Source organism: Oncorhynchus mykiss, chromosome 16, assembly GCF_057628025.1.
Source record: "Oncorhynchus mykiss isolate SJ-2025 chromosome 16, ASM5762802v1, whole genome shotgun sequence".
Taxonomy (NCBI): Eukaryota; Metazoa; Chordata; class Actinopteri; order Salmoniformes; family Salmonidae; genus Oncorhynchus; species Oncorhynchus mykiss.
Genome location: NC_143037.1, coordinates 62,465,219 through 62,486,634, shown reverse-complemented (window position 1 = coordinate 62,486,634; position 21,416 = coordinate 62,465,219). Strand labels below are relative to the sequence as shown.

General features: G+C 43.4%; 2 protein-coding genes across 5 annotated transcripts; one reads left to right on the top strand and one right to left on the bottom strand.

Annotated features, from left to right (window-relative positions):
* The first annotated feature begins 374 nt into the window (after positions 1–374).
* On the top strand, positions 375–5,728 carry mrps25 (mitochondrial ribosomal protein S25). Its single transcript, XM_021566756.3, has 4 exons — positions 375–706; positions 4,156–4,262; positions 4,469–4,556; positions 5,315–5,728. Exons 1-4 carry the CDS (start codon positions 573–575, stop codon positions 5,502–5,504), a joined length of 519 nt encoding a protein of 172 aa, XP_021422431.1. The 5' UTR covers positions 375–572; the 3' UTR covers positions 5,505–5,728.
* Positions 5,729–21,187, bottom strand: LOC110492434 (rabenosyn-5). 4 transcript variants are annotated; one of them, XM_036947429.2, is made up of 14 exons: positions 20,879–21,062; positions 20,352–20,468; positions 19,931–20,213; positions 19,671–19,805; positions 19,332–19,432; positions 19,167–19,212; positions 18,851–19,012; positions 18,445–18,716; positions 18,303–18,373; positions 18,105–18,191; positions 9,844–9,946; positions 9,540–9,644; positions 9,114–9,377; positions 5,729–8,972 (listed from the first exon to the last, which is right to left on the bottom strand). In XM_036947429.2, the coding sequence occupies exons 3-14, from the start codon at positions 20,091–20,093 to the stop codon at positions 8,160–8,162; spliced, it is 2,322 nt and encodes a 773-aa protein (XP_036803324.2). In that variant the 5' UTR covers positions 20,094–20,213; positions 20,352–20,468; positions 20,879–21,062; the 3' UTR covers positions 5,729–8,159. The 4 variants fall into 4 exon arrangements, with proteins under 4 accessions (XP_036803324.2, XP_090059751.1, XP_021422426.3 ...); XM_090203625.1 differs by having other exon boundaries at positions 18,890–19,012; positions 20,879–21,036; XM_021566751.3 differs by lacking the exon at positions 20,352–20,468 and having other exon boundaries at positions 20,879–21,187.
* Between the last annotated feature and the right edge of the window lie 229 nt (positions 21,188–21,416).

Below are 21,416 nucleotides of genomic sequence, written 5' to 3'. Positions count from 1 at the left end.
ATCTAATGATAGCAACATCATCTAAAAATCATTTTTTATCCAAAATCATTGAAATTAATGATCACAAACGTTTAAATAACAGTGGGTCTAGTTATATGTGATAACAATGTATAGTGAGCAGTGAAATAACTATTGGTTTCCATTTGTGGTGACTGCTGACTGACATTAGGGATGAGATTAAATAGATCCTGGAATTTAGCCTGGTCTGGAGCAGGCTAGCTCCACAGAATAAATCTCCATGGTAATTTATACCATAACATATCCTCCTGCCCCCTATCCATCTTTAGTGCAACCGGATTACGGATCAATTGAGCCAGGATCACCAAGATATCCTGGCTTAATCCCTTATCCTAGTTTTGTGCAACAGGCCCAAGGTCAGGGTTAGCAGCGTGGTTAAGGTTAGGTTTAAAATCAAAGTTTAGAAATAGGCAGGGTTTATGTCTTTGTGGCTGTGGTAACTAGTAAAGGACCTTAAACTTTACGCATATAGTTTACGTCATCAAAGAGCGCCCAACTGGAGTGTTGTGAGTCCTTTTCAATTCCAAATTATAACGTGGAAATAAAGACAAAAAATGCCTATGAAAGGAAGATTCCCCATTAGGCGAACGCTGGAGTATCTCCAGAAGGGAGAAGTTGTATTGAAAAACAGAGTAAAGATTGTGACAGTAAATTACAACACACATGGACAGCTCAGCGACGGAGCAAGGTCAGTTTGTTATACTAGCTAGTTAACCTAGCTGTTTTTGGATAAGTCTTTCAATGCAGAGAGCAATTATATTTCTGTTTCATTGTTATAATTGTACAGATATGCAATAGAAATTGAACCAGTAGTTGCCGAGTTAACAGTGCGTCCAAGACAACTGGGAACTCGGGGGGGAAAACGAGCTCAGACTGGGAAAATCGTTTAAAATGGTCACCCGACTCTGAATTCCAAGTCGAAAACTCGGGCATCTTTCTAGAACTCCGACTTTCTGATATGGAACGAGAGTTGCTAAAAGGTTACATTTACTTATCGTTTAAAAAAAAGCGTGAAACGTAAATGTTCAATTAGATCTGTGTTACGACTCCTAGATGGGATAATTTAAAGTTCAAAGCTCTCCTCCCCCGATACTCATACTAGTCCCTGTATTATCAGTCTCAATATTTGTATAAAGAAGTGAGGTGATTCAAACCGTAGAATAAACTTTAAAGTTACTGAATTTAAATACTCTCCCTCTATGTTTCTCTCTCCCTTCACTGTAGGGGACAGTAATTATACCGTAGCTCTAAAGTTATTGGAGTTAAGGAGTCTGAAGTTGAAGCTGGCTTAACGCTGGGCTGAGGGTATAAACATTGGCATGGTTGTTGCTCTCTTTCTTACTAGTCACAGCGACATAATAGTTAGGGCTACTAGTAAGGTTGCAGAAAACCTGGTTGGATGCTACCGGATTTACTGTTTATTCCTGCTTGATTCTGGGAATTTATTTACATTTTATTTAACCTTTATTTAACTAGGCAAGTCAGTTAAGAACAAATTCTTATTTACAATGGTGGCATACCAAAAGACCTGCGGGGACAGGGGCTGGGATTTAAAAAATTATAAATAAATAACCTATAAATATAGGACAAAACACACCACGACAAGAGACAACACTACATAAAGAGAGACTTAAGACAACAACATAGCAAGGCAGCAACACAGCATGGTAGCAGCACAACATGAGAACAACATGGTAGCAGCACAAAACATGGTACAAACATTGTTGGGCACAGACAACAGCACAGAGACAATACATCATGCAAAGCAGCCACAACTGTCAGTAAGAGTGTCTGTGATTGAGTCTTTGAATGTCTTTCAACAGTAATACAATCAAGGCACGGCATAGTACAGGGAGAGCTCTGCAGTGCTGATTTATGACATCTGAATGTGCATCAGAGGTGAGAGGTGATCATATTGTACAGCAACTTCATCAGGTAACATGAATACAAAGCCGGCGAGAGGTGGTTAGAAAGGGATGGGAGGCCAAAAGTCTGAAACCAATAGAGAATCAGAGTCCCTCTAACCAGGAAAACCTCCAACTAGGATTTCTGGAAAACCCAGGTAATTTATTGAAGGTTCCTGTAATTCTGCAACCCTAGCTACTAGTCACAGCTACGCAATAGTTAGGGCTACTAGTCACAGCTACATAATTCTGAACCGAAGTTAGCTAGTCAATCAAGCAACTTGCCTAGTTAAATAAAGGTAAAAACCTCTAGCCCAGTTGCTTTGCAGCTCCCAGTTTAATTTCCAAAATAAAAGTCTAGAGCTTGTTTTAGAACTACATTACATTTTTATTTTACCTTTTATTTAACCAGGCAAGTCAGTTAAGAACAAATTTTTATTTTCAATGACGGCTTAGGAACAATGGGTTAACTTCCTGTTCAGGGACAGAACGACAGTTTTGTACCTTGTCAGCTCGGGGGTTTGATCATGCAACCTTCCGGTTACTAGTCCAACACTCTAACCACTAGGCTACCCTGCCGCCCCCAATAACGACGTTATACCAGTAGATGAAGTAGTATAGGCTTGGCCTTCAGCAAATGACTTGTGTGAGAATGATAAAGGCACAGGAGAGCCTTGTCTTGAATAACCACCTGAGCTGCAAAATAGGAAGTTAATATGATTTAGGCTGTCCTGAGCGAAATAGCCAAGGGTTCCCAAATGGTTTTGACTATAGCCTATTCTTATTGCCAAATCTGTTTTCCCTATCAGCCTATCAGCAACAACCATGCCAATGTTTACACCCTCAGCCCAGCGTTAAGCCAGCTTCAAACTATTTTGTTTGAAATGTATTTAGAGACTATATTTAGAGGCCTGTTAGCTAGGGTCTCTTTTTAAGGGGAGCCTTATAATAAAAAGTTATAAAACACAGAGTTCTACAATTATTCTGCAAGACACCAGTATCCAAAATGATAGCCTAAGTTGCAATGCCTTTTGGATAGGCCTAAATTAAACATTGAATTATTAAAGTGGCAGGATAAAGAACTTGGGAATTTAGCTAATTTTGAATACTCACATGGATTTCAATAAACAAATGGATAAAACTGTTCTATTCTCTTTGATTTAGTTCCTATCGCAATTCACAAATGACTAAATGGATGACATCCTGACTGAACTGAATGAAGATGAATTAAATGTTGGAATGATGCGTTGAACGCGTCATGCATGCTCTACGCTTTTTTTGGCTAGTAGTCAAATAGGCCTCCAGAACGGCATTTTCTGAGGGTGAGGGGTGCTTTTCTGAAGGCGCATGGAGATCACAAGCGCTTCAACTGGGCAGCAGTGTCGGGATGGAGGGAATAGCCTATACAGAGACTGCCTAAGACCACTGCAACAGAGTTATTGTAAAGTGTGGGAATAAGCTTATGGCAGGCTTTGCCTACCTCTCCCTTTGTTAATTTCAAAGTCCATAGGTTCATGACCCGATTCATATAAATCATATTAACCCCTCCTACAGAATATGCTTTGGCAAGATTTTGAGTGATTCAAAAAAATATTTTGAGAGTTCAAAGAGTTCATACATAATTAATAGATTCACAAAACAGCCATTATTATTCTGTTTCATTATTCCTGGTAGATACTACTGGTTATGATGAATTATTCCTGGTAGATACTACTGGTTACTACGGGTTAACACATACTGTGTTATGCTTGTTCGCGTAGCACTCCTCACAGGCCATTTGGTGTATGTTGTTGTTTTGTTGGTGACATGAAACTGACAAAACCTTAAGTCATTATTGTAATTCAGAATTGCTGCACAAGATTTGTTCAAGTTAGGCCGTAATCGTAACATGGCGTTTGAATGTTCACAGATTTTATGCATGGCTTTTCTTATGATCCTAACAATTTACATATGGATTTTCTTACGATCCTAATGATACGTACGTTCAACATTTTGGCATGTATCTCACTCCATATTCCGACCTGAAGATCACTGCTGTCAATGACTTGACCCCGTTTCTTTTCGAATTCCCAGTTGTCCTGAAAGTACAAACTGTCCATCATGCGACAACGAGTTGTTCAGCATTAGCAAGACGCACGTAATGCCCTGGATCAGAGCTATAACCCAGTGGTCAGGATCTATGAGTGTGTTGGTACAGCCTGGTTGGCCATGCATCTTTTCTCTTTTTCTGCAGAAAATTTGTGTTCTTCAATGTTCCACAAATTCAGTACAAAAATCCTTGGGTTCAAATTATGATGTTTAAGAACATGACACCATCGCCATTCCTAAAGTTCTACCTAGGTGAGTCCAATTCTGTACTTACTATGATTGATATAACCTTTAACTATGCCTCTATTTTACATGTTTGTGCATCTGTCATTACTGCATAAAGTCTGTGGTTGTGATTTTATCAAGTCTATTAGGCCTGTTTTGTTAAGTCTGACATGGTATATCCTTAGAATTAGAAAATAATTTGTAAATTAATAGGATCTCTCTCTTCCATGTAGATGATGGAGAGCAGGTGTTGGTGGATGTGGAGGGGAAGGACCATAAACAAATCACCCAACATGTCAAGACTATTCTTGGCAAGACCGAGTAAGTACTGATAGTACCATAATCTCCGATACCCATTCTCATCACAGCCCACTGCTTGATTTGGTTCTATAACAGGGATGTATTCATTAGTCGAATTCCTTTGCAAAACGTTTGTTCTGTCACAAAACGTTTTGCAACAAACTGTTTACTCTAGGAACCAAATGGAAGCGAACAGAACGAAAAGGGGTGGGACCTACCTGCATCTGTCCAATAGAAACTCTTGTTTTTCATATGCAAATCATTTTGCAACAGAATCTGACTAATGAATACATCCCAGAAGTGTAGATGTGTAGGCCTTCCTGGGTTGCAGCAGTCTGTTTGGCATGACAACCACAAATGATTTGGCTAAGCTAAAGCATAAACAGACTAGTCTTCAGGCTAGATGCCAGTAAATAAGCCACGAGTTAATGTCGCTGACAGTAGCCTAATGTCAAGAGGAATGTTAAGGTCCAATATCTCGTTATCAAATCATTGCTGGGAAACAATTAAAGTACCTTAGAGGTTTGAAACTCTCCCACCAAAACAGGCTGAAATTTCAGGCAGTCTTGTCAAACAGCTCTTACACTAAAAGGGCATTATCGTTTTCACAATTTCACAGAATTATTCCAACCTCGGTGTGGAAATATACACAACACAGGAAACTCACATTTTTGAATGCACTAGCCCTTTATGGTTAGGTGTTACTCTTGTCTAAGTGTATAATACAATATTACTGGTTAATTTGTCTTCTCATCATTGTCTATTCTCTCCCTTTACAGTGAGGTCCTGCAGGCTGAGGCTTTAGCCAGGATGGAGGCTGCTAACCCAGCCAACTTTGGGCCCAAGAAGTACTGTCTGAAGGAGTGTATCTGTGAGGTGGAGGGCCAGGTTCCCTGCCCGGGCACCACGCCGCTGCCCAAGGAGATGACTGGGAAATACCGTGCACAGATGGCAGCCGCACAGGACTGAGACTGGACAGCAATACTACTATGTCAAATATGTTTCACTGGAAATACTGTGGATTTGTTTTTGTACATTAAAGGAAATATTTAGATTTTATGTCAGTGGTTGTAAATAAGGATAATTGAGACTGATGAATTAAATCAAGTGTGTATGTGTGGAGTTGATGCATAATATTTGCAACACACACTCGCATCCTGTAATGTCAATAAATGAAAATGCCACCCTTCCAATTTTTCATAGGTCATGTCTTTAATTAGTGTTGAGTGATGGAGCCTCAACACAGCCCAATTCTGATGTTTCAATAATTGGTCTTTTGTCAATCAGCTCTGAAAAGATCTGATGTGATTTGTCAAAAGACCAATTAGTGGGGGGGAATCTGAATTGAGCTGCCTGTGTAAACAGAGCCAGTGACAAAGGTAAACAGGCAACATTATGAAAAAGCTCAACAGTTCATTAATATTTGCCACAAATAAATTATGCATGTTTCAAAGTTCTGTTGAGTGTGCATGAGACTACAGCGAACAATACTGCTTTAGTTCAACTTAATATCAAGTACTGTTGTTTACTTTAAGGCAAGGAAATTAGTACTTGGATACAACAGGAAACAGTTTGCCACAGTATGTGATAATACTAGGTAGCATTGAATCGGTTTAGTGTTTTTTCATTACCAATGAGAAATCAAGAATCCAAAGAGGGAAACTAGATGTAAGTTTTGCCAAGACTTTATGAATACAGAGTAGAAGGCTGATGATGTGACAGATGGAGCATTCTGGGTAAAGTAACCTATTATCCTGTGCCTCAGACCTAAACATCTCCAGTGCAACAACGGTGTTGTGTTAATTGGTAAGTGCAGTTAAGAGACTTGGTTGAACCAGTTGCATAAATACACACTGTAGTTAAGTTGGCATATGAGAAAGTAAACTGGATGTTTGCAGGGTGAGAAAGTAAGTTCAGAGCAGGACAGATTCTGACCCTGCCATCATTGGTGCACTAAAAGAGAAAACACAGGGTTAGGATTAGTCTCCACTGTGTTGGGAGGAGAACACAGTGCAGGGAGAGAGACTAGGACAAAATCAGAATTGAAAGACTAGCCTACTTTGGACCACTGCAGAAGCGTCTCAGTGATATCATGCATACTCAAAAAAAATGAATCTATCCTGCGCTTCAACTTAGTCATTCAATAGACATAACCAGCTAACAGAAGGAGTCCCTGAAAACAAAGCAGGATTTTAAAACAGTTTTTTTGTTGGTATCGCTCACCATGGCTTAATGTTTTGTTCAACATTCTCTTTCTAGCGGTCACTGGACCCCCAGGGATGACAGAGAAAAGATGTCTTAACGGCAATGGGGTTCCACTCCCATACAATCTCAAACATGCATGTGAAGATCTGACAGACAAAATGTAGCAGTAACAAGTTAGTAATGCTTAGTATTCAGGTGCCGACGACAGCTGTCAGTTCAGAGTGAACGTTTTCGTTCAAGAAGACCATAACATTTCCAAAAACTTTGCGACCTTCAAGGCAACCCTGGTTCTACATAAGGTATCGGTATTGAATAGCAGGACTACAGACGATGTCAGGCCTCTGTTGCCCAAATATGAACCCTTGGATCCTACCTCCTGTGGCTGACTGTGCACAACTGTCTGGAAGTGATGACTTACTCTGCCCTTGTGCTTCTTCTTACCATACAGATAGAATTACAAAAACAACAGGGCTCCTAAATGAGGCCTTCATAGAGTGTGAGTGTTATTAGTATGTACAAGAGTGAAGAAATGAATATAAATGCATCTCCTTTTAGTGCTAGGCTGCATAACCCTGAGCAGGGTCTCAATGGAATAGTTTTGCTTTCTCTCCTTGTCTCCTCTCATTGACCCTGCACTTACATGGCAGGATGATCAGGATCGGCAAAGAAATAATGCTAGGTGCTGTCACCTGTGCAGTTCATTCACATCAATACAGATGAAGGAAAGGGACAAGGAGAGGGAGTATAGACTATTGAGATGCGGCCCTTGGTCTAGAGGGCTAATACCCAAGGGGAATGGGGGGTGGGTGGTTCCTTCACAAATGTTTTAACCCACCTAACACTGACCTTAACCAACCCAGAATCAATGAGATCATTGGCCATTTAAAGCTTGAATCATTAGCGGTGAAACTGCCATGTCTGTTTGCGATATTACAACAACAAAAGACGTTACTTCAAACAAACACTTTTTTCATCGGACATCATCGCACATGAGATAGAACCAGTGGAGGCTGGTGGGAGGAGCTATAGAAGGATGGGCTCATTGTAATTGCTGAAATGGAATGTTATCAAACACAGAACATATGGAAACCACGTTTGACTCCGTTCCAATCATTCCATTCCGGCCATTACAATAGCTTCCTCCACCAGCCTCCTCTGGATATAACAGCAGAGTATGTCCTACAAACTGTTTTTATCATGATACTGGATGCTCATCTCCTCCGTTTGAAAAACAATAACAAATGCGCCTGGGGCGACCAGTGGTGATGTTTCGCCTTTTGCGGATCCCAGCTTTAAAGGGAACTACTGTAGAGTCTCCGGATTAGCTTCTAGGTGGGCACCCTGGGTGGGCAGCCCTGTTGTAAGAATCAGGTGATGGCATGGAGGATGAGAAAAGTAGAGACGGAGGTAGTGTCTCTGTCAGTGTGTCTTAAGCTTCTGTTCCTGCAGGGTGTGCTGCAGCTCTCTCAGGTTCTCTGACAGCAGCTCCACCTCATCCAGCCTCCCGTTGAGCTTGGCGTCGAAGATGTACGCCCGAATGTTATCGATCTGCTGCAGCAGCAACTCCTCCTCGATCAGGTCAACGTCTGGCATTGCTGCCTCACCCTCCTCTTCAAAGGGATTGGTCGAGGCTCCCGGCGGGGTAATCCCAGAAGCCTCTTTAAAAGGGTTACCTTCATCATTCTCCTCCTCCTCCTCTTCGAAAGGGTTGCCTGTGACGCCATCAGCCTGCCCTTGCACCCCGCCCTCCTCTTCCTCCTCAAACGGGTTGTACTCCTTCTTCCCGTTAGCTACCTCCTTGTGCTCCTTCTGGATCTCCTCAGAGAACGGGTTGGACAGATCCTCCTCCACCGTGGTGGAGTCTTCCTCCTTAAAGGGGTTGAAGGAGGCGCTGTTCTGTCCCTCTACATCTCCCCCCAGCCACTGGGGCGACTCCTCATCCTGGTCCGTCAGGGCAGGGAAGGCCCTCATGGACGAGGGGCTCCTCTCTGCTTTAGGGGTCAACTCTTCCTCCTTGTTCTCTTCCTCCCCGTCCCTATGGAGGCTTCCTGTATCAGTTAGGTTCAGTGAGCCCTGCCAGGTGTATGTGGCCTGAGTGGATCCTGGGGCTTGGCTCTGAGCCCTGTGCTTCATCTTCCCCCTCTCCCTGTCCTCCAGGTGCTGCAGCTCCTCCTGGGCCAGTCTCTGGGACAGAGTGATGGCCAGGTGGGTCTGCTGCTGGTCGTACTCATCCTGGAGAACACACAGTTCAACAAATCACACCCTAGTCCCTACACAGTGCACTATCTGACCAGAGCCCTGTTACGGTCCATTGCATTGTAATCGCAGTACATTTCGCAGCTACATTTTGTAACATTATGTAGGTTTCCCCACCTGAAGCTGCCTGAGGTTCTCCTCCAGCATGGCCACCTCGTCATGTCTATGGGCGGCCTTGGCCTGCCGCAGGAACGACCGGATATTCTCTATCTGCTGCAGCATGGGGTCTTCCAGCTCCCCGTGGGTGTGGAGGGTGTCTGAGGAGGGCAGCCAGCCTCCAGCTTTGGTCATGCGGAGTACTCTGGGGGCCTGAGGAGGCTCCCCGTTGGTGCTAGAGGCTGGGCGGTTCTTCTCAGAGTCCTGCCTTCTCTTCTGGGCAGCCTGGCAAGAAGATAGGAAGGTACGCTTTTAGAGACAGCTTTACTATATAATACACTACTTATAAAAGCAGTTGCTTTTAGCTTTCCTGTATCAGGACATATCAGATCCTTTTTGGAGTATCATTATTGGGTCTTTAGTTTAAACAATAAGCAGCCTCCTCACCAGTCTTTCCTGGGCGAGCCTCTTCTCCTGCTCCTGCTTCCGCTTCATCTTCATCTCCTCATACTTGTCCTTAGTGGGCAGAGACATCAGACCCAGTAACTTCTCCTGCAGGAGGGGGGTGGGATAGGGAGAGAGAGATGGAGAGAAACAGAGAGAAAAGGGTTGAGAAAGAGAGGGAGGTGTTTGAATGTGTTTTGTATTGAGCTATTATTCTGGGGAAAGTGACTAATCATTCACTCTTCACCACACCATTCAGCTTATCCATAACTGCTCTTTATGTACAGTAGTGTACCCTCTGTCTCACCTGGACAAACAGTGTGGCTGTGTATCTGACCATCCTCTGCAGCTGGAGATTCTTTGGATGGGGCTGTGGCTCCTCCTTCATTCCCAGTGTTAAGATCCTCTTACTGACAGAAATACATAGAGAATGTTACAAGAATATGGTTATTTAGCAGACACTTTTATTCAAACTACACATAAGGCAATTCTAGGTCTTGTGGCATATTTTGGTTGAACTATCCCCAATTCAATGGAATTGCAATCCTCTACATGCACTGTGCATTCTTCCATCACATGTACAGCTGATTCTCAAGCTCTTGCACACTAATGAGATGCTATTGAGCCCACACTACTACACTGAGTCAAGGACTACATGCTTTCTGGTATGTTTTGATTACAATACTGGCAGGGGTGAATATATTTTATATGACATATTGTTTGTTAACTAGTAAATAGTAGCCTACAGCATAGTGTTTTTAACTCCTTTCTAACTTGTTAACAATTTCTGCTAGTTAGTTTTTGCTGCCATGTGGGTTTTAGCTTTCTTGAGCCTGCTAACTAAGGAGTGTTAATTCACCTGTTTCCATACATGTTTCATTTTAAAACATTTATCTTACAAAGGAGTTGTTTAATCTAACTGCTTAACTATTTATTTGTACATGGAATTATATTAGTTTTTTTACTCCTTTTTTCAGGAAAATGCCATGGGCACTATCTGATGTGTGGAGACATTTCACTGCAGCTAATGTAGAAGGAAAAGTGTACTTTTGTAAATACTGTGGCAAATCATATGTGAAGAATGCAACAAAAATGCAGAGTCATCTGGCCAAGTGCATAAAGTTCCCTCAGCGCTCACAACAAGCAACCTCTGACAAAAGTCCCTCTACTTCTATTCGAGGTGAAAATGATGAATCAGACACCTTATCGATAGCAACAGCTCATGGTCTTCCTGGAATCCTCAATAGAGGAACGTAGTGAGAGAAATGCTGATGAACGTCTTGCTCGAGCTGTGTATGCAACTGGTTCACCTCAGATGCTCACAGGCAATGTGTATTGGAAGAGATTTCTGAATGTTCTTCCCCCAGCATACACCCCTCCAACCAGACATGCTTTATCTACTCATTTGCTGGATGCAGAATTCAACTGAGTTCAAGTGAAGATCAAGCAAATCATAGAGAAAGCAGACTGTATTGCAATCATCTGATGGGTGGTCGAATGTTCGTGGGCAAGGAATAATTAACTACATCATCTCCACCCCTCAAACAGTATTCTACAAGAGCACAGACACAAGGGACAACAGACACACCGGCCTCTACATTGCAGATGAGCTGAAGGCAGTCATCAATGACCTTGGACCACAGAAGGTATTTGCACTGGTGACAGACAATGCTGCGAACATGAAAGCTGCTTGGTCTAAAGTGGAGGAGTCCTACCCTCACATCACACCCATTGACTGTGCTGCTCATGCACTGAATCTGCTCCTCAAGGACATCATGGCACTGAAAACAATGGATACACTACACTCTACAAGAGAGCCAAGGAAATGGTTAGGTATGTGAAGGGTCATCAAGTTATAGTAGCAATCTACATCACCAAGCAAAGTGAGAAGAATAAGAGCACCACATTGAAGCTGCCCAGCAAAACCCATTGGGGTGTTGTTGTCATCATGTTTGACAGTCTCCTGGAGGGGAAGGACTCTCTCCAAGAAATGGCCATATCACAGTATGCCTATATGGACAGCCCCATCAAGAGGATCCTCCTGGATGATGTATTTTGGGAGAGAGTGGTAAGCAGCCTGAAACTCCTGAAACCTATAGCAGTAGCCATTGCACGGATTGAGGGAGACAATGCCATCCTGTCTGATGTTCAGACTCGGCTTGCAGATGTAAGAGAAGAAATCTGTACTGCCCTGCCCACTTCACTGTTGTTCTAACAGAGGAAACTGCAGTTCTGAAATACATCAAAAAGTGTGAAGACTTCTGCCTGAATCCCATACACGCCGCAGCGTAAATGTTGGACCCTAAGTATGGTGCAGAGATCGACAAGGCCTATGGTGTCATCACTACTGTGTCTCGCCACCTTGGCCTGGATGAGGGCAAGGTTCTTGGCAGTCTTCCAAGCAAGGGCTTTGGGATGGAGCTGCAATATGGCAGTCGTGCCAACATATCTCATCAGCCACTAACATCAGCCACCTCAGAGTGCAATTGGTCCTTGTTTGGGAACACACACACACACACACACACACACACACACACACACACACACAACAGGCTGACCAATACAAAGATTGAAAAATTGTTGGCCATCCGGGCAAATAATTTGCAATTATGTCTACTTATGATATGGTATAGGGTTTATGTTTCTGTCTCCATATGATATGGTAAATCTACCCAATGCAAAAAAGCATCTACATTTAAATGGTATTAATAACCATTTGCATATATTTCCGTTAATTCCCATATATTCCCACGGAAAGTTTTCACCTCTGAATATTCCCCAAAATGTGCAACCCTACTGACAGGTGTATAAAATCGAGCACACAGCCATGCAATCTCCATAGACAAACAGTAGAATGACATTGGCAGTAGAATGGCCTTACTGAAGAGTTCAGTGACTTTCAAGTCAGTTTGTCAAATTTCTGCCCTGGTCAACTGTAAGTGCTGTTATTGTGAAGTGGGAATGTCTAGGAGCAACAACAGCTCACAGAACAGGACCACCAAGTGCCTAAGATCACCATGCACAATGCCATGCGTAGGCTGGAGTGGTGTAAAGTTTGCCGCCATTGGACCCTGGAGCAGTGAAAACATGTTCTTTGGAGAAATGTATCACGCTTCACCATCTGACAGTCTGCCCCAATGCAGTGCCAACTGTAAAGTTTAGTGGAGAAGGAAATAGTCTGAGGCTGTTGTTCTTAGTTCGGGCTAGGCCCCTTAGTTCCAGTGAAGGGAAATCTTAACGCTACAGCATTCTAGACCAGGTGTGCCCAACCTTCTTTGACGTGAGATCTACTTTTTCATTTGCCAGCCTGATGAGATCTACCAGTCTCTAAACCAACCAACAAAATGTATGAAACGCAACACACCACTGAGTATGAACCTGTTGCTATGATACCTATTTTATACCCAAATATAATGTGGACCAATAACATGTTTTACATAAATAAGTGCAACTCATTTAATTTCCTACCTTAGTGTGACTTTTGGCATTGGTGGAGGCTAGTCGTTTTTTATAGTCAGGGCTGCAGCAGCGTGTTGCAAGTCTCATGCAGGCCACAAGGTGGTCATCCGTCATAGTAGATCTGTACTTGGACTTAATTATCTTCATGTGAGAAAATGCAGACTCACAGAACTAGGTTGATCCAAAAAGGTCTGATAAATTGAAAGCACGTCGTATTTGGGATACTTCTCCTCTAGCAGTAGCTTCCAGAACTCTTCCTTCATCTCAGTGGTTGCCCTGGATTTCAGCTGAATGTCATTTTGAAGGGTGAGAATTTCAGTTTCTGCTATAGTTGTGTCCAACTGAAAAAGTGATCCCATTTTGGAGGCAATGACTTCTACATTTACGTCTATGCCAAACGGAAAGCACATAAACTCAGCAAAAAAAGAAACAATATGTTTATTTTCAGCAACCTTAACATGTGTAAATATTTATATGAACTTACAATTCAACAACTGAGACAAACAGAACAAGTTCCAGATATGTGACAAACAGAAATGGAATAATGTGTCCCTGAACAAAGGGGGGGGGGGGGTCAAAATCCAAAGTAACAGTCAGTATCTGGTGTGGCCACCAGCTGCATTAAGTACTGTAGTGCATCTCCTACTCATGGATTGCACCAGATTTGCCAGTTCTTGCTGTGAGATGTTACCCCACTCTTCCCCCGAGGCACCTGGAAGTTCCCAGACATTTCTGGGGAGAATGGCCTGAGCCCTCACCCTCCGATCCAACAGGTCCCAGACATGCTCAATGGGATTGAGATCCGGGCTCTTCGCAGGCCATGGCAGAACACTGACATTCCTGTCTTACAGGAAATCACACACAAAACAAGTAGTATGGCTGGTGGCATTGTCATGTCGGAGGGTCATGTCAGGATGAGCCTGCAGGAAGGGTACCACATGAGGGAGGATGTCTTCCCTGTAACGCACAGCGTTGAGATTGCCTGCAATGACAACAAGCTCAGTCCGATGAAGCTTTGACACACCGCCCCAGACCATGACGGACCCTCCACCTCCAAATCGATCCCCCTCCAGAGTACAGGCCTCAGTGTGACGCTCATTCCTTTGACAATAAACGCGAATCCAACCATCACCCCTTGTGAAACAAAACCGCGACTCGTCAGTGAAGAGCACTTTTTGCCAGTCCTGTCTGGTCCAGCGACGGTGGGTTTGTGCCCATAGGCGACGTTGTTGCCGGTGTTGTCTGGTCAGGACCTGCCTTACAACAGGCCTACAAGCCCTCAGTCCACAATATCTCAGCCTATTGCGGACAGTCTGAGCACTGATGGAGGGATTGTGCATTCCAGGTGTAACTCGTGCAGTTGTTGTTGCCATCCTGTACCTGTCCCGCAGGTGTGATGTTCGGATGTACCGGTCCTGTGCAGGTGTTGTTACACGTGGTCTGCCACTGAGAGGACGATCAGCTGTCCGTCCTGTCTTATGCGTCTCCTTGCAGCATGCCTAAGGCAGGTTCAGATGAGCTGTGAGCCTGGGCATCTTTCATTTTGTGTTTTTCCAGAGTCAGTAGAAAGGTCTCTTTAGTGTCCTAAGTTTTCATATCTGTGACCTTAATTGCCTACCATCTGTAAGCTGTTAGTGTCTAATGGCCGTTCCACAGGTGCATGTTAATTAATTGTTTATGGTTCATTGAACAAGCATGGGAAACAGTGTTTAAACCCTTTACAATGAAGATCTACGAATTATATTAGAAAGGCAGGGTCCTGAAAAAGAGACATTTCTTTTTTTTGCTGAGTTTATAAGTAGCAATAGGCTCAAGTGATGCAAATCAGTGAAACGCCTATCAAACTCAGATAAGATGCTCTGGACTTGCTCCACGTAACGTGCACTGTCAAACTGTGCTGTATCCTTGCCCTGACATTCAAGTTCTGAATGCATGTGTTGAAAGAAGTGCAGGTCCTTACGTTGCAGCTTTCTTGTGAGCAGTTGTAGTTTGCATTTAAAAGTGTTCACAGAGCTGGTCATGTTGATTGCATGTTTGCCTTCTCCTTGCAGCTCTACATTCAGTTCATTAAGCATGTAAGTTAGGTCAGTGAGAAAAGCTAAATCCAGGAGGCACTGTGTGTCCTCTAGCTGTGCATATTCTGCATGTTTGGAGACCATGAGAAACTCCTTGATTTCAGGCAACAACTCACTGAATCTCCCTAAAAATGTACCTCGGCTCAGCCACGGCACATCTGTGAGCAGCAGCAGTTCTGTGTGCTCCGCTTCGGTCTCTTCTAAGTGAGCGTGAAATAAACTCCGCCGTAGGGTTCTTGCTCGAATAGAACACACAATCGCAACATCCATCACCTCTTTCATGTTTAACATCTTCCCGCACAAAGCTTGCTGATGAACTACGCAGTGAAAACTAAGAAAGTCCAGGAAACAATCGTCCCGTTTGCACAATGCAACAAACCCAATAATGCGGCCTACCATAGCGGGTGCCCCATCGGTAGTAATGGAAACAAGCTTACAAAAGGGCAGTTGGAATTTGTTAGCAAACTCCATAAAAGCTTGAAAAATATCTTTGCCCCTTGTATGTCCTTTCAGTGGCAAAATGGAGAGTAGTTTGTAGTTTTTCCTTTGTACTCATGTTGTCAAAAAACATTCTGATGAAAATGCATAACTGTGCCACATCTACCATATCTGTGGACTCGTCAAACTGGAGGGAATAATACTCGCAGTTGGCAATATCCTTCTTCAGTTGATTCTCCGCTATTCCCTCACATCTTGTCACCGTATTTCTAGACAACTGAATGTCATTGATGGAAGCCATCAATTCAGTATTATTCTTAAAATCCCCAAACAGAGTCTTGTAGCCTCAATAAATGCTTCCTTGATCTCCCAAACTTTGAACAACTTTTTATGCTTAGCAAGAACGTGACTCGCACGATAAGATGCTATGGTTGCCGCCTTCCCTTCGGTCACAGGCCTTGTGAAAACTGCCCGTTGATTTTTTTAGTTCTTGTACCTTTCTTCTTCGTAATTCAGTCTTTGCTGGGAAATCTCTTTTTAAATGTTGTTCTATGTTACCTTTATTTGGGATAGCGATGCTATTATGGCAGATGAGACACACATTTTGAGTTTGACATGATGAAAAAAAGAATCATCCTCCCATTCTTGTGGAAATTTTACGTTTTCTGTTTTTTTGTATCGTTCCCTTCACTCATTATTGCTGCTGTCTACCACACAACTTAAGAACAATTTAAGAACGAATCTGACTACAAAGTTAGCTAGCTAGCTACCTGCCTGCCTGGCATCACTGTTACCTCGACTTGGCGTTGGAGGGCGGCATCTGACCACGCTAACTAGGCATACGTCAATAAGTGGGCAGGGACTGGTCATATTTTATGTAAATCACGTGACTTTTCAGACATTGCTATGAATGAAGGACTGTCGAATGTAAATACAGAAAGAGATTATAGGAATTGATTTGTGTGGCTGGATTTTAGTAGATGTATAATCATCTCACAATCGACTGGCAAGCATGCCGCGATCGACCAGTAGATCGTGATCGACTGGTTGGGCACCCCTAGACGATTCTGTGCTTCCAACTTTGTGGCAACAGTTGAGGAAGACCATTTCCTGTTTCAGAAAAACAATGCCACCGTGCACAAAGAAGAAATGGTTTGTCAAGACCGGTGTGGAAGAACGTGACTGGCCTGTGCAGAGCCCTGAACTCAACCCCATCGAACATCTTTGGGATGAATTGGAACGCTGACTGCGAGCCAGGCTTAATCGCCCAACATCAGTGCCCGACCTCATTAATGCTCGTGGCTGAATGTCCCTGCAGCAATGTCCCAACATCTAGCGGAAAGCCATCCTAGAAGAGTGGAAGCTATTATAGCAGCAAAGGGGGAACCAACTTCATATTAATTCCCATGATTTTGGAATGAGATGTTCGACGAGCAGGTGTCCACATACTTTTGGTCATATAGTGTATGATGAAATCGAATATCATGATATTTGACTGTCAATATATCGTGAACTGCAAGACTATACTATATTTGAACTTTACAAGTCAAAACTGCTATCAGTTAGGCTGTATCAATATGTTGAAAATGAAGTCTAAATTAATGAACTAAGCCTTATTTTATCCCCATACTAAGGTTATTTAATGTGACTATAATACGGCTGGGCGATATGGCCAAAATATCATATCATGGTATTTTTCAAAATGTTGACGGTATTTTATGTTTTTGATTAATGAAAGCCCTACATTTGCTTCATGAGCAGTGCGTGACCCTAGGTTGGCAACACATACATTCTAAATTATTTCAATGGGTCTTTCTCCATTCTGATTGTTTTATACTGTTCAATTCAACTTCAACCTAAAATAATTCCCTGCATTTCCATAAATTTCTACATTTCCTGCACTCATTTGAGATCATTTCCACTGCCACGATATGGGCAAAAAAACAAGACCTTATTTTTAACCAAATGTTGCAATTGCGATTTAGATCAAAACACTTTTGGATTAACTTTTGGAATCATGGAAATAGAATGTTTATTCCAATTCTATAGTTAGAATATAAATAATAGTGGACACTTTGAATACAGTGTTGTTTGACATGACAACGAATGAAAATGCCATGGACGAGTTAAAGTGACAGGGTAGGAACCAAAGTGATGTTCAGTGTTTCCTAGAGGACCCTATAATCTTTGGCTACATTAAATCTTTATTCATGTAGCCAACATATTCATGCCTCGCCTATTCCTCTTTGACTTAGAAGATACTGTTGCACAAACAACATGCTGATTTAAGCCTCCACCAGCACTCGTATCAGGCTGTATTAGCTAGCTACATTTGCTCTGACTCAGTACTTTTATTAGCTAGTTAGCTAGCCAGCTAACACAATTTAGTCATTTACAACATTATCAATGTCTACACTGCATTTCTGATCAATTTGATGTTATTTTAATGGACAGAAAATGTGCTTTTCTTTGACCCCAAACTTTTGAACGGTAGCGTAGGATATTGTGATATTTAGAGTAGCATATCGTAGAAGAGGTGTCCTTCAAATATCGCCAACCCTACATACACATAACACATTCTGTATATAGTATGTACCTCAGTGCATCGATAAGTTCGTAGTATTTCTGGACTTCCATTCTCAGTCCACCAGCCGTGTCCAGGTTATAGGTGGTCTCTCCAGCACTGTGAGAAGTTAAAGTTTGACCAAACAGAACCACAGCCACATACATCTCTCGTAAAATGTAGCACACTATATAGAGAACGAGGTGTCATTTCAGACAGACTACGTCTTACTTAAGAGACTCAGCCATTCTGATGTACTCTGGAGCTCTCTCGTCCACCTTGTCCATGCACAGCCTCAGCCTCTGGAAGGAAAACAGGAGGATGAATGGTGAATGACAGCAAGCTCACTACACAGTGAACAACAGTGTGTTACCTCGTAGAGCTTGACGATGTCAGGCACGTGGTCCTTCTCCTCCAGTTTCTGCTGTTTCCTCATCAGGGTGTCCATGCAGTGGCAGCAGCAACGGATCCTCTCGTCGTACTTCTCTTCCAGAATGGAGGTGACACTGCTCAGGCTGCTGATGCTGCCTCTCCTGGAGCCCATCCCGCTGATGCTGCCCCCACCACCCCCTGTTGGAGGGGACTGAGACTGGCCCGGGCTGCCTGGAACACTCAGGGCCTCCCTTGTCCCACTGGTCAGCTTGTCTGGAGAGAAGAAAACTGGTTGGTGAGTCACTAACTAACTAATTCTGAGAAACACTGATGTCACTGTTGATTTTCTGGTTAAATATGGGTGTAATATCGCTGTATGTGTGTAAGTGTGTATACAGTGTACTCACAAGCCAAAGGCAGGGGCACAAACTCCATGCACTTCTTACACATGATGGAGCCACAGAGACGGCAGTGGTGTCGTCTGTTCCGGAGGTTGAACTTGTTCCCGCAGTCGGGACAGAACGGGACATCAGAGTCACTCACCCACGACACAACAGACTTCTCAATCACTGGAGAGAGGAGTGGATTTTCAGGATTCACACAGAAAATGACATTCAAATTCACACAGGGAGGAGCTGTACTCAATAAGAACAAATGTGGGTCCTGTATAATGTGATAATGAAAAAACAAAATATACTGCAATATGGCCCCCTCTCAACCCACCTCTAATCTTGCCAGCATCTATGTTCATCCTGTCAAATGAGGTCAGCTGAAACACAAGACAGGATACATGGTGAGTCAGAAAGGGTGTGTAACTGCTACTGTATGTGTCAAACCCACATCGTCAAACCCAAGGGGGAAACGACTTGTGATTGTTTGTGTGCTCACTTTCTCCAGCCTGATAATTAGCTTGTTGACCTCGATGACGTAGTGGTCGATCCTGGCAGCTCTGTGCTTCTTGAAGAAGTCCAGATGACTTCTGGTGGCTCCTACGGAGGAGAAGAGGGGACACCATCAGACTGGATGGAAGCAGTCTCTAAAACTAGAGACCATAACAAAACAACACTCTTAGTTACAATTCAGGTGAGATGACTCAGTAGCATGCAATGACCAGACCAATAAATCTCTTAACTGTGGATTGTTTGAGCAGCAGATGTAAAGCCCTTTACCACCCCACCACTTTGCTCTTCTCCCAGTTTCCCCTCTGCATACTGCTCCCAGTCTCACCCAGCTCCTGAGGCTCCCACATGTAGGGGTCTACTCCACCGTAGTAGAAGGACTCATAGCTGTCCATCTCTGGCTTGTCCTCTCCATCCCTCTTCAGCAGCTTGTCTTTGGCTTTCTTAGCCTTCTGGACTAGACCTGCAGCCAACAGGGTGACAGTAGTGATTACTTCAATGAACTGGGCAAGGCTACCCGGCTATGAGACTCACTCTTGGGTCATTATTAGCTGACCTAAATGCAAAGACAAGCATTAAGAGACTCACTCTTGAGCTGTCCCCTGACATGTCTGTCATCCCCAGAGTGTTCCTCCTCATAATGCTCCTGCAGCTGGTAGAATGACTGCAGGTCCTTCAGGCAAAGCGGGCACAGGAAGCCCTCCTTCACCTCCCCTGTGCCCTCAAAGGGGGGCAGGTAGCTGGAGGCCATGTTGATGGGGGGGGTGCAGGGTGGTAGCAGTGACACCCACGGTGTGTCCCTGTCTCATGCCACGCCCAACTTGGTGTGACGCCCACCCCTCATCCGCTTCATTATACACCAGGAGAAAGCCTGAGGCAGAAACGGACAGCTTGAAGCAGTAGAGGGGTCAAGGGTTCTGACAATAACATACAGGGGCATATTACGCCGATTCTGTTGTAAAACATTTCTTAAACGGAAGCAAATGGAACGAAATGGGGAGGGACCTACCTGAATTTGTCCAATATTAACTCTCGTTTTAGTTGCACTGTTTGGACTAATGATTACACCCTAGGTAAGAAGTCCAGACCGTTGTTTATGGAAGTCATGGTTTACTGAATGACAACCCTAAAATCATCCAGCAACGACTAGTCAGGTGACACGGACATAACGGTCTTTGATCATTGAACGCTTACTACTCACGTAAATCCTATGCATGGCTAAATGTATACCGTGTTAGAAATAATAAAGTTAGCTAGCTAACAACGAGAGCAGTAGGCTGTGTTTACATTGTCAGTAGGAAGGGAAATCACTTGAGTAGAACTAGCCAGTCCAGACAGACAGATATATAACCAGCCAGCTGGCTGGCTACTGAACAATTCACACACATAAAGTAACCATAGAAAAAAAACAGCTAGCTGACTAAGTTAGCAAAAGGCTAACGAGATAGCTATAGTTCTGGTTCTGACGTTTAGCCAGCACCAAGCGCACACCGTTTCCAATGACACAAACAATCCAAAACAGATGTATTTACTTACAGATCGCAATGTAAGTCTGCTAACGGTGTAGTTTATGTATGAATATTTGACAGCTCGTTGTTAATCTCCAGCTGCAACGCTCTTTCCGCGGGTGAAAAGTTAGCAGTCTAGTCCACCGAGCTATAATAAAACGGTCTAGTCACACACTGTACTGTGGTACCGTCAATGGTCTCGTCATGTGATTAGCATACATCCGAGACGGGAAGTGAGAATGGACAAAAAGCACGTTGAAGCCAAAAGGAACCCTGACCCTAGGTCTGCGACCATGCTATCCGGGAACCTCGGGACGTCCCTAACGCATTGAAGTTTACATTTAAATGGTTTAGGTAGGGGTTAGTGTTTAGGGTATGGACGTCCCAAGGATCCCGGATTTCACTTCTGACTGCCCTGTCTTACAACAGGAAGAGAGACATTTATCAGAGGAAGCACATGTTCTTGGACACACACACACACAAACACTGAGTTGTGAGGATAGATATTCATGGTGGACTGGAAGAGAGGAGGGAAGAGAGAGAAGTGAGAATGTCCAGCCTGGAGA

Bases quoted from the DNA above. Each gene is read 5' to 3' on its own strand.
- mrps25 (XM_021566756.3), top strand. From the start codon at position 573: ATGCCTATGAAAGGAAGATTCCCCATTAGGCGAACGCTGGAGTATCTC. The intron at 707-4,155 runs GTCAGTTTGTTA...CTTTTTCTGCAG, and splicing joins CAGCTCAGCGACGGAGCAAG to AAAATTTGTGTTCTTCAATG. The intron at 4,557-5,314 runs GTAAGTACTGAT...CTCCCTTTACAG, and splicing joins ACTATTCTTGGCAAGACCGA to TGAGGTCCTGCAGGCTGAGG.
- LOC110492434 (XM_021566751.3), bottom strand. From the start codon at position 20,093: ATGGCCTCCAGCTACCTGCCCCCCTTTGAGGGCACAGGGGAGGTGAAG. The intron at 9,645-9,843 runs GTGAGACAGAGG...CCCCTCCTGCAG, and splicing joins CAGCCACACTGTTTGTCCAG to GAGAAGTTACTGGGTCTGAT. The intron at 8,973-9,113 runs GTGGGGAAACCT...TGTGTTCTCCAG, and splicing joins AGAACCTCAGGCAGCTTCAG to GATGAGTACGACCAGCAGCA.